The sequence below is a fragment of the Rhagoletis pomonella genome, unplaced genomic scaffold (genome assembly GCF_013731165.1).
Source record: "Rhagoletis pomonella isolate Grant_MI unplaced genomic scaffold, Rhpom_1.0 Rhpom_scaffold_00011, whole genome shotgun sequence".
In the NCBI taxonomy this organism is placed as follows: domain Eukaryota; kingdom Metazoa; phylum Arthropoda; class Insecta; order Diptera; family Tephritidae; genus Rhagoletis; species Rhagoletis pomonella.
The window spans coordinates 1,258,201-1,270,929 of NW_023458565.1; the positions used below are offsets into that span (position 1 = coordinate 1,258,201).

General features: G+C 39.9%; 2 protein-coding genes across 2 annotated transcripts in view; both read right to left on the reverse strand.

The window, feature by feature from the left end:
* Positions 1-6,566, reverse strand: part of LOC118747095 (titin-like) — an 80,710-nt gene extending 74,144 nt beyond the window's left edge. Inside the window, exons 1-5 of the mRNA XM_036481086.1 lie at positions 6,215-6,566; positions 4,679-5,914; positions 1,581-1,648; positions 1,204-1,507; positions 745-819 (exon numbers count right to left, since the gene is read on the reverse strand). Of these exons, the coding sequence (XP_036336979.1) occupies positions 745-819; positions 1,204-1,507; positions 1,581-1,648; positions 4,679-5,914; positions 6,215-6,455 (1,924 nt within the window). The 5' untranslated portion in view covers positions 6,456-6,566. The remainder of the gene's footprint in view (positions 1-744; positions 820-1,203; positions 1,508-1,580; positions 1,649-4,678; positions 5,915-6,214) is intronic.
* A 12-nt stretch (positions 6,567-6,578) lies between these two features.
* On the reverse strand, positions 6,579-11,942 carry LOC118747096 (titin-like; the record flags this gene model as incomplete). Its single annotated transcript, XM_036481087.1, has 1 exon — positions 6,579-11,942. A coding segment is annotated over exon 1 (5,283 nt), but the record flags the coding sequence as incomplete, so codon positions are not given.
* Positions 11,943-12,729: the final 787 nt, after the last annotated feature.

Genomic DNA, 12,729 nt, shown 5'->3' on the forward strand with positions numbered 1-12,729 from the left:
AAATGTTTACTACGCGTTTAGGTCAGTAAATTTTGATATGATAGTCAAAGAGCTTTGATTGTTATGCAAAGTCTATCAAAAATTTTTGTTCTTTTTTCTTGTTAGTTATATCTACTTGAGTTCAAATCACGATGCCAATGTTTTTTGTTTATGATGATATATGGGTATTGATACTGTAAAAAAGATATGTACATATTTAACGAAATTTTTTCTAATTCTAAATGTAATTGAAATCTCTGTTGTTATGGCGTATACTTTTAGGGGGGGCTAGTGTTGATATTTAATTTTCTTTGTAAAGGATGGGGACTTGGGGTAAGCTTTATGGCTTTTTGGTGCTAGCTTTTACGTTACACACTAAAAAAGCTTTATATTTATATGTATGTAAGTATGTATACATATTTGTCTACTTTTTGAAAAGAATAAAATTTGTTTTATATACATCTTGTCGCATTGATTCGAAACGAATTCAGTTTTAGGTAGACTTGAACCAAACAGAATAGTGAGGAAGTAAGAAGAAAAATAAAACATAGAAAATAGCGACAGATTGTTGTTGATTTTCGTTTTTAACAGACAGAAATTATGCGATTTATTATTATTTTTTGGTTGAAGTAGAAAAGTAGAATTAAAACACATATACACATATAGAAAGGAGAGTAACACACTGACAAAAATATTTTACAAAAATTATACCAATCCACATGGAACTGGCATAAAATTCTAGTGGATAAATAAATGTAAACTTACCTTTGAGTGCCTTCTGCATCTCCTCCATGTGTGTAACCCATTCCGGTTTGCGATAATCCTTGGTTCCAACGATACCTACATCGTTGTTTTAATAAGGTAATAATACAGGAGAAATTAAAATTAATAATAATGTCGACAAGTACTAAAGCCATAAACCTGTTTAATATTTTATATGTAATTGTTTAATAAATAGTACATTGTGTAGATATATATATATAAAGAATAGTGCAGAAATTGTATTGTAAATCCCTAAATATTTGTACGTTTTTTTGTTTGTAAAAAAAGGTTTGGTAGTTGGGAATTTATATACAAAGGTTTTTTTTTGGGATAGGATTTATCTTTATATGCTGCTTCCTGTAAAGTAAAATTTTAAACATTGCAAACCAAAATCGCATGTAAATTACAAATTCAGTTACGAGAGTATAAGCCATACAATCACCAAAATACTGTAAGCCCTACCTTCAACCGCAAAGAGCGCCGTTGTCACTGCTATACCCAATGGATTGTGGGCCTCAAAGCTAATAGTGCCCACATCATCGGGATATACGTGATTGATCACGAGCACTGATGTGCCATCTTCGAAATTTTCGATTTGATATTCTTCCGATGCGAATATCTCCTCGTCGTCGCGCAGCCATTTAACCTTTGGCTTAGGTTTGCCAATTACTTTAACTTCCAATTTCGCTAGTTCACCCTCTTTGGGTTCGATTTTTTCTGGCAATTTCTTAATAATTTTCGGTGGTTGTTCGTCGATAGATAAAGTCTGTGAAAGTGTTTATATGAAAATTTATATATATATATAAAAATTTTCTGCATTTAAGTAAATATACGCATACTTTATCTAGGAGATCCTCTTCGGAACCGGTGAGTCCAGTGATTTCAGAATCGGGGATATATTCAAATGCTATAAAAATGAAATAGAAATTCAAGATTTTTAAATTAGTGACAACACAGGAATTTAATGTGTAAAATAATGCTAAATAATAGGGAAAGTAGAGAAACTTCATAACAAACAAAAGAGGCTAAGGCAAACATTCGAAAAAAGTATGATAAGAAAGAAACCAACTTAAGTTTTAGGTTAGAAAAAGGTTTAAATTATTGATATTTTATGCAGGTTTGATAAATATCGGTTTTTTACATTTGTAGGTTACCCTAAACCTGGGGCAATCTTTTTCCACAAGAAATTTCAGCACAAAAAGGAATAGTGAAATACCCACTGCGATTGTAGGCTTTTCATCAAAAACTTATTGGAAATACCCCGGCACACTAGAAAGGAACGGAAAGACAATATATACAAAGAACCCTTTGAAATAAAAATTGTCGATGCCTCTGCAAAACCGCCGATTGACCAGTTAGAAAGCCGCCTAAATTGCCGTTGTAGCAAAAATTAGATTTGGTAGCCCTGAACTCCAGGCATCGAGATTTATGCATAAAAATCGTCAAATCGCTATTAAAACAACAGATTTGTAAAATAATAGCTAAAGAACATACCGACATTCAAGTCAATACCCTCAAAGAGAGAGTTTTTTTTTCGCTCTCCTGTAAAATTTGAGTGTCGTAGGATTAGCGGTTTTGCAGGGGAACGGGTCTATTAAGGGGAACTTAACATCAAGGCGTAAGCCACAAATCGGTGGAGAAGCTCGGCCATACTATAACATACATATGAACATATGTGTAAGCGCCAGTCTATTATTATTGACATCAATAGGCCATTCTGATTTTGGGCTACAGTGGCTGCTTTTCAGTCAGAAGACTTTACTATTTGATACGCGTGAAAATTAGTGTTAACCTCAGATTTACAGCTTTAGGACCAGTAGATGTATAGAGCAAAGATGGATGAATTGACAACGAAACATTCACAGCTTTTAAGAGCGCAAAAAATTGCTCAAAATCTCTCAGACTGGCCAATTTAGAAGCCGAAGCTGTGCTTGCAGGTTATGGAAGGCTCAGTTTTCTCAACTTTTTACCGTTCTTCTTGTTTGGCGCTGTAACTGCCTAAGAGATTTTGGCCGAGTCCCATTAAGCATGAGAACCATTCACTTAATATCAATAAAAATAATATTAAAAAATGAAATGAAATTAAAAAAAAAATATTTTTTGTTTTAAAACAATAAAATAAAAAAAATACAATAAGTTTCTAAAAATTAATCTTAATAAGATAATTAATTACATTTTTGTTTTCAAACAATAAAATCTAAAAATTATAAGAAAATTAATTTAAAAAAAAATAAAATCATAAAAAAAATATTCACTGCCGAGGATTTGAATCTAGGATCTCTCGAATGGCAAGGCAGTGTTTTACTCAGTCGTCCATTATGACTGTTGGAGGGGCGTGAGCAAATGGATGAAATTTAAAATAATCTGCCTTATTCTGGGTTTCGCCTGAAAAAAAAAAACGCGCAAATTTGTCATCCGCCCATAGTAAAACCATGTAAACCAAAAGTGAAAAGTGAACGTGTTCGGAGAAAATAAAAGTCATGATAAGGCTGAGTATTTTTTTTTTTCAAACAATAAAATCTAAAAATTAAAATCAAATTGGTTTCTAAAAATGAAATTAAATTAATAATTTCGTTTTTAAATAAAATCTAAAAATTAAAAGAAAACTGAATCAAAAAAGGGGGAAAAATCAGTTAAAGGAAAAATATAAAGTAAAAATATAAAAAATTAATAAAAAATAATTTAAATAATAAAAGAAATTTAACTTAAAAAAATGCATAAAAAAGACATTTCACTGCCGAGGATTCGACCCGAGGATCTTTGAATAAACAAATTCTTTCAAACTATCTTGCCTGGTGTCTTTCAATTGCCTTACAAAAGGTTTGCAACTATCTAACCAGAATTGGACGGCAAGTCAGTTTGGCTAAAGATTGATGTAACCAAAAATTTGAGGTATTGTATTTACAACAAATAAAATTGACAATAAAAACTAAATAACTTTAAAGAAAGATATGTAACTGAGTATTGCTTAAAAGAAAGAATTAAAGGAAAGTGGTTATTGAGTAGTTCACTTCCGGGAAGTGCATGCTTTTAAAGACAGGCCATAAACAGGAAAATTAGGTTGAAAAAGTAATTCTACCACTAGCTCTACACGTGCAACAACACTTAAAAGCAGGGAGAATAATTTTTGTTCTTGTTTTAAATAATTTGCTTAAGTTTCACGGTGCGACAGTAAATCTTACATACAAAAATCAATACAGTGTTGTCGTAGACCATCTGTCCAGCCCCTCTAAAATGAAGGGAAATTTTTATTTTTTAACTGACGCAAACGCAAAAATATGACCTACCAAATCGGGTGGTATTACTGACTTTCGCCCTTAAATAAGTGAACTTTTTTTGTTTTATTGGAAAACGAAAGAAATATGAATAATCAATTCGTAGATGCTCCATGCCTTGGTCGTAGCACTGACTTCTTGTTTCAACCGAAAGTGGGTTAAACCAGACCCAGAAGTACATTATTTTATTAACCGAAAGTCCATTTCAGAAAAAAAGTTTCCGACAAAGGTTGTGTAATTTTGTCCGCAGAAACCAAATATGTGGTAAAAACATGTATGTCCTATTTAAAAAAATTGGCTTCCGGCCAGTTTAACCCATATCCGGACGAAACCGGAAGCCGGTAATACCAGCAAAAACACTTTCCCTCCATGGTAGAGGGGTTGGGCGGGTGGTCTGCGATTAAACTGTAGTTTTTATTACAGAAATGCCATCCATTACGATCCCTGCTTATAAGCGTTAAAACACAGCAAGAATCAAACATATAACTACATACATAGAGAACAACTTGTTTAAGAGAAAAGCTAGTATTTTCAAGTTAAAAAAAAAACAAATGCATAAAAGTGCTAGTATTTTTAGTGTTCACTGTGTAGAGTTGCAATATTTATGTTTAACTAATTATAATTTTTTGTTTGTAAAATTTTTTTGTTGTGCTGCTCTCTACCTTGTATATAGACAAATGTCTTTGTTAGCGCTTCGCCTATCTTATTGCTGGCCACACACTTGTATTCGCCATCGTTCTCGGGGAATACTTCTGTTATTTGCAACTGACATAAACCATCGGCATCCTGTGATATCAACGTCTCTTTGGTTTCAACCACTTTATCTTCATTGTGGTACCATTCCACCTTCGGTGTAGGCTTGCCAACCGCTTTGCATGTGAGTAATAATGCTTCGCCATCCATTACTATAATCGACTCTAATAATTCTTCAACGAATCGTGGCGATTCGAATTCTTCCACAGTTTCTTGTGGACTATCTTCCAGTAATTTGACGGTCGCTGTGGATGTAACCGAGCCACCTACATTCTCCGCACGACAAGTATAGTTACCGACGAATTTCGTTTGGAAGTTTTCTATCAACAGTGTAGACTTGTTCGCTTGTGAAACTATACGACATTCGTTCGAACTCTTGATCGGCTCAAGATTGATAAACCATTGGAATGAAGAGAGTGGTTCTGATTCTACCAGCACTTCTAATATGGCCACTTCATTCTCGCCAAAGTATTGCGGCTGTAGTGGTTGTATGAATCGTGGTGGTATAATCTGCTTGTCGGGTGCTTGATCGGTCACCATCACCGAACCGGACGATTTGGCTTCACCCACTTTATTCTTGGCGCAGACCTCATATTTGCCCGTGCGTTTGCGATTCATATTGACAATCTTGATTGTGGTGGTCGTTTCTGTGGTTTCAATGGTAATGTCTTCATTGATTTGTATCTCGCGGCCATTGCGCAGCCACGTAATTTCAGGACGTGGTGAACCTTCATACTTGGCCTCGTACAACAAAGTACCACCAGTGGGTATAACCTTTGCACTGAGCGGTGTCACCTTTGGTGGCTTTAATACCTCTAGTGGTGCCTCGTCGACGCGGCTAAGTATGTTGGCATTGCCAATGGCGCGTCCGAAATCGTTTTGTGCTTGCACGGAGTATGTAATGGCTTCATTGGGTGTGGGGTTGATGATTTCCAATGCGACATCGCCGGTCTCTTCGTTGTAGAAGGTTTGCACAGACTCGCTGGGTATGACTTCTTCAGTGCCGCGGTACCATTTCACATCTGGCATTGGCTTGCCAACTACTTGACATGTCACAGTGACTCTCAATAATTCGGGTTCCTTTTCTTCTGTGAACTCGATTTTGAGTGGATTTGTGAACTGTGGTGCAATGCCTTGTTCTTTTTCTAAACGTTTGAATATTTTAAGAGCAGGTAAATTGTATGTAATTTTTGTAAAAGTGATGTATGTACGTACATAAATATGTATTATTGGGAGACATTGAATACATTTGTACATAAAAAGTATGAACTAGAAAGGCTTACAAAAAAAAATAATTACAGTAAATATTCCAAAGCTGTTGTACACGCAAATGTAACAATATCCCATAAATGCTCAAAGTATCTCAAACGCGTAACATCTAACATTTGTATACTTATATTTTTCTATATACATACATTCACATAAAACTAGATTCGCGTACTCACCTAAGAATATGTTGGCTCGACTTGTTGCCACGCCGGCCTCGTTGCGCGCCTCGCAAGTGTACACGCCAACATCGCTTGGCGTAACCTTGGCGATCTTCAATTTGGCCACATCTTCCATTACCGTAATTTCATACTTTTCCGAAGCAAAGAGTAGCACGTCGTTGAAGTACCAGCTAATTTCTGGGAACGGTGTGCCCTCTATCTTGCACTCCAATTCGGTGGGCGCCTCCGGTGTACACATAACTGGTCGCAATTTCTCGGTAATGCGTGGTGGTTTGATTTCCTTCTTCTTCTTGCGCACCAGCTTACGTTCTAGCTGTTGTACTTCTGACGTTGTGGTCTCCTCCTTTTGAGGCACCATTTGGTCTTCAATCAATTCCTCATCGGGTAGCATATCAATACCCTCTTGTATACGCTTTTGTGTGATCAATTCGAGCTCGGGCAGCGGTTGGCTATCGTCCAGTATGATGCGCCGTGTTTCTTTCTTGACAATGTTCGACGTAACTTTCATGTCAATACCTCTGCGTACGTCATCTACGTCGAGCTCAATTAATTGCTCCGTAGTGATGAATTGAGGTCGATTATCTTCAGTCTTCTTAAGTTGAATGGTCTTTTGTGAGATTTCCTGTGAGGATTCTTGTGTGATAATTTCTTCGGCTTCAAGGTCAACAATTTCGGCTTCAAGCAGCTTTGGTTGCTCTTCGAATGATACATCCTTTAGACGTTTTGTGCGTTTCTTATGGGCCTTTTGTTTGGTGGTGGGCAAATCGTCGGTGGGGACGACTTCTTCTTCTGGCAGAACTTCCTCAGAAACGGCAACTTCCTTGACCTCGTCAATAGGAATTTCGTCGACTTGATCCTCTTCAGTTATGGGTTCATTGAATGGTTCAGCTATTTCTTCAGTTATTTCATCAACGGACGGCGTTGCTTTCTTCAACTTAGGTTTCTTCTTCTTTTCTTTCTTTAGCTTTTCTTTTTGTGGCTCCGCTTCGTCTTCCACCGGTATTGGTGTGATTTCAAGTTCCTCATCTTCTGGTTGTGGTCGTTCTTCAGGTGCCAATTTTGGTGCAGGAACTTCCTTGATTGGCTTTTCTGGCTCTTCTTTTGGTTTTTGTGGAATGGGCTTGAGTGTTACTTCCTCTGGTTGTTCCTCCGGACGTGGTTTCCTCTTGCCAGTCGGCCACTGTTTCTCTTCAATGGGTTCCTCAACTGGTTTCTTCTTTTCGCCGCGCTTCCAAGGCACTTGCGGTTGTGGCTCCTGCACGATCGGCTCCTTTTCGATATCGAAATGCTCAGCCTCTTCTAGTTGCACCGGCTCCGCATCTGGAATTTCCTGTAATTCTTCTGGTTTCGGCTTCTTAACTCTCTTTGTCTTCTTCTTTTCCTCAACAATGATTTCGTCAGCTTGTTTTTCGACATGTTGAAGCACAACTTCTTCTAGTTTTTGCTCCTCAGGCACTTGATCTGGCCGCTTCACAGGTTTCAATTTCACTTCCTCAACGCTTTGCTCTTCTGGAAGCTCCTTTTTAACTTTTCTGATCGGTTTGAGGGCAACTTCTTCGACCTTTTCTTCAACAGGTACTGCTTTTGGTTTTGGTTTGGGCCGTGGAACAGCTTCTGGCTTTTCAACCACTTCCTCTGTTGGCTGTTCTTCAATTTCTTCTGCTGGTATGGGCTCTACCTCCTCTTCTTCCTCTATTTCTTCGGCCGGTTGTTCGGTTTCCTCCACTTCTTCCTGTTCAGCTGTCTTCTTCTTGGGCTTCTTCTTCTTTACACGTTTCTTAGTGACTTCCTCACTGACTTCTTCAACGACCTTTTGAGGCACTTCTTCGTCGGAATACACCTCTATTTCCTTGGGTTGTTGCACGTCTTCTGAAATCGAGACTTTTTTGATTGGTTTGAGTGTAACTTCCTCCGGCTTTTCTTGCTCAGGCTTCGGTAACTGTTTGCGTGGTACTGGTTTCAGCGTAACCTTCTCGACCTGTTCAGGTTCTTCTGGCTTAATGCTCTTCCGTTTAATCGGAGCCTTTTCTTCTGGCACTGATTCTTCTGGTTTAAGTTCTTCCTCGATTTCCTCTCCTTGAACCTCTTCGGGTTGAACTTCTTCAGTATCTTCCTCAGTCTTTATCTTTTTAGGTTTCTTAACCTTCTTCACCTTTATTTTCTTTTCTTCAGTGGCTTCTTCTACTTTGATATCTTCGGTAGTTTCTTCAACTTCCTTGGGTTGTTGCACGTCTTCTGAAATGGAGACCTTTTTGACTGGTTTGAGTGTAACTTCCTCCGGCTTTTCTTGCTCAGGCTTCGGTAACTGTTTGCGTGGTACTGGTTTCAGCGTAACCTTCTCGACCTGTTCAGGTTCTTCTGGCTTAATGCTCTTCCGTTTAATCGGAGCCTTTTCTTCTGGCACTGGTTCTTCTGGCTTAAGTTCTTCTTCTATTTCCTCTCCTTGAACCTCTTCGGGTTGAACTTCTTCAGTATCTTCCTCAGTCTTTATCTTTTTAGGTTTCTTAACCTTCTTCACCTTTATTTTCTTTTCTTCAGTAGCTTCCTCTACTTTGATGTCTTCGGTGGTCTCTTCAACTTCTTCGTCTGGAACATCTATACTTAGAATTTCCTCATCTTCTTGTAACTTTGGTTTCCTCAGCTTCCTCTTTGTCTTTTTCTCCACAATTTCTCTCGTCTCTAGTTCTTGTTTGTGCTCTTCTATTGTTGGCTGTATTTCTTCCGGTATATCTTCACCGATTTCTTCTTCCTCAGCCTCAGGCATTACTTCTACCGTCTCGAGTTCTTCTGTATCAGTAGGTTTGTGTTTGATTTTCTTAACCTTTTTCTTCTCAACCACTTCATGTTCTTTTATTTCTTCCTTCTGCGTTTCGACAATTTCATCTTCCTCCTTCTTTGGAGTTTTCGGTTTCTTCTTGCCCCGTTCCCATAATACAGCTTTCTCTTCTGGTAGCTCCGGCTCTGGCTCCTCCAATACATCGACCACTTCTTCTTGAGTAGGTGCTGGCAATTCTTCTGGTTTCTCTTCAGTAACCTTGACAGGTTTCTTCTTCCTGCCACGTTGCCACATGACCGGCTGTGGTTGTTCTTCTATTTCAGCGACGTCTTCTGTTATTTCATCAACAGCTTCTTCGAATGCTTTTGTAGGCTGTGGTGGCTTCTCTTCTTCGACTTGCTTTTGCTGTGGCCGTTGCAGAGGTTTCAGTTGAACTTCTTCTGGCTTAGGCGCTTCTTTTGGTTTTTGCCTAGGAGTAGGTTTGAGTACCACTTGTTCCATCTTTTGTTCTGGTTCCTGTGGAATGATCTTGCGAACAGCCTTCTTTTTGGTTTCTTCAACAGCAATCACTTCTTCAGAAACCGACTCTTGCTTTATTTCTTCAACCTGGGTAACTTCTTGTGGCAGCGGTTTCACCCGTTTTCCACGCTCCCATACGGTGGGTTGTGGCTCTTCTGGTTGCTGTGGAAGTGGTTCCTCAATTAGTTCATCAACAGCTTCTTCATCAACTTTTGTGGGTTGCTCTTCCACCTTCTGCTCTGTAGGTTTGGCCGGTTTCTTTTTACCACGCTCCCATATAACTGGTTGCTCTTGTTTCTCTGCCTGTTGTACCTTCTGCTCTTCAGGAAGATCATCGACTGCTTCCTCATATGCTTGGCTTGGTTGCTGCTGTTCCACTTCTGCGGCACGTGTGGGTTGCGGCCGTTTGGTTGGCTTAAGCTGTACTTCTTCTGCTTTGGGCGTCTCTTTCGGTTTTTGTCTTGGTGTTGGCTTAAGCACCACCTGTTCCATTTTCTGTTCAGGCTCCTGTGGTATTACCTTGCGTGCGACTTTCTTAACATCTGCCACCACAGTTTGTTCTTCAGTGATTCGTTCTTCAACAGTTTGTTGTTTCTCTTCTACCTGTTGTGTTTCCTGAACTTGGGCTGTTGGTTTTTTCTTGCCACGATCCCACAATACGGGCTGAGGTTGTTCTGGCTGTTGAGTGGCAGCCTGCTCTGGCAGCTCATCTACAGCTTCCTCATAAGCTTTTGTTGGCTGTTCAGCAGTTACTTCATCTGCTTTAATAGGCTTTTTCTTTCCCCGTTCCCACATAATTGGCTGTGGTGCCTCAGGTTGTTGTGGTCTTTCCACTCCCTCGAGTGTGTCCACAGCTTCTTCAAAGCCGCGGGTTGGCTGTTCTTCGACAGTATGTGTAGCCTGTGTGCGCTTCAGTGTTTGAATTTGGATTTCTTCAGTCTTTTCTGGTAATTTGGGACGTGGTCGAGGTGTAGGCTTTAGTACAACTTGTTCTATCTTTTGTTCAGGCTCACGCGGTGCAATTGTTTTGCGTACGGTAGTTTTCTTGGTTTCTTCAACAAATTGTTGTTGCTCAATGATTTGTTGTTGATCAATAATTTGCTGTTCGGCCACCTCTGACATTTGCTGAGTACCGTTCATTTGCTGGTGCTGAGTAGTTACCTTCTTTCTACCACGTTCCCACATAACTGGTGTAGGCTGGTCTGTTGGTTGCACAGGCGCAGGTTGCTCCGGCAACACATCAACTGCTTCCTCGTATGTCTTAGGCTGCTCTGGATACTGTGCAGCGGGTTGTTGCTGTCGAGGCTGTGCTTGTTGAGGCAGCGGCTTTTTACTGCCACGATCCCACATTGTTGGTTGTGGTTGTGTGAATTGCTGTTCTTCAGTATCTTGCCGCTCTTGAATGGCTAGTCTGGTCGAATCTTCTACTTGCTGGAATTCTTGTGTTTGCCTCTGTTGGCGCCAATCCACCGTTTTTTCGTCCTGTGTACGCTTCATCATTTGAAGGTGCTCGTGCTCTTGAATACTCATCATTTTCGTGTCTTCAACGCTGGTGTACTTTTGCTGTTGCAAGCTTTGTGTGAACTGCTCTTGAGTTGTGGCGCCCGTCTTCAGTATGGAAGTATCCTCTCTCGATGTGAGTGGTTGTAGCTTTGGCCTCGTTTGTCCTTGGCGCCAGTTTACTGGCTGCTGCTGTTGTATGATGCGTTGAGCTTCAAGCCGCTCACGCTCAGCAACACTCAGCATGTTAATGTCTTCACTTATGATGTACTGTTGCTTATGCAGATCGGTGACGTCTTCACCATACTGCTGGATGTCTTCTTTGCGCAGCACCTTCTGTATGGATCCCTTTGAGCTCTCATCCACAGTCATATAGACTGTGTCTTGTGTTGCGCCGCTCACTTTCTGTGTAGTTGTGGTTTGCGCCTCTAAATGACGCAGCTCCACTTCTTCAATTTTGAACTTCTCGATTTGATTGTGCACACGCTGAACACTCTTCAGATGCTGACGCATTTCCTTCCATGGAATGGTGTCTTCCTTTTGATGTTTGGTTATTAGTTTTTCGATCTGCTCTGTCATCTCAGTAATTTCCAAACTTTCCATGCTACGCAGCCTCTGAATTTCTTTAGTCCGTTCGATTTGCTCTTGTTGCGCCTCTTGCGGCGTTTGTTTGTCTACGATTATCGGCTGATCGATTGGTCGTAGGTAAACTTCATCCAAATCAAATTTGTCCAATTGCTTTTGTACGCTTTCGACATGTTTCAATTTCTCACGCATCACCACCCATGGAATGGCTTCCTTTTCACTCTTACCAGCGATGATCTTGTCGAGTGTAGCACCAATGCTCATCAAACCCTGATTGCGCTGATCCTTGATGGATTTGAGCTCAACTTTAGCTGCCTCCAATTTTGGAATGACTTTCTTTTCAATTGGTGTTGGTTTCAGACTTATAGTTTCTTCAGTCCATGATTTGATTGGTTCTGGTTTGTAACCGGGAAAGAAGGGTTGCTTGTCTAGGGAACGGCCACGTCTAGGGCGAGATGATTTGCGCCAGGGTACAAGATTTGAATGTGGTTGTAAAGATTTACTGCGCGGTTTCTTGGTGCGTGCGCGTCCCTGATGGGGTGCCTGCCCGTTGATGGCCAAATATTGGCCATACTGTGGTGCGCCGGGCTGACGTTGTGGATGTGGTGACTCGGGCGAGCTGTCTTCTTTTCCTGATGATGAGGTTTCATCATCTCCGGAATCGATTGGTCGTAACTGATAGGCCGAAATGCGTCGTTCTGGAAATTATATAGACGATTATTGATTATGGATAAATTGAGGGGACTTATTTATCATCATTAAATATCTTAATGTGATCTAAGTGAAGAAAGTCTAAGCAGGTCTCTGTTCACCGTCTTAGGCCAAAAACATAGTGGAGCAGCGAGCAAAGAGCAGAGAGCCGCTCCCCTATGTTTTGACCCTTACCAGAATGGGTTTCAGCGCGTAATGGAAGCGTAAGCGTTGTTACATGAAATATCAAAGCACGGGGTTTTAGAAAAGAGCTTGTACTTACTTTACTTCTGATATGAGTAGAAAAATTCAACCATTTTGACTTTCATTCGTTTTTGAATATTTTTGTTTGGGATTTTTATAAGTACACCACATCAGCATGTTGGATTTAGAAATGAATGCGAATGGTGAAACAAAATTGTTTAGATGGGAAGTTGAAATA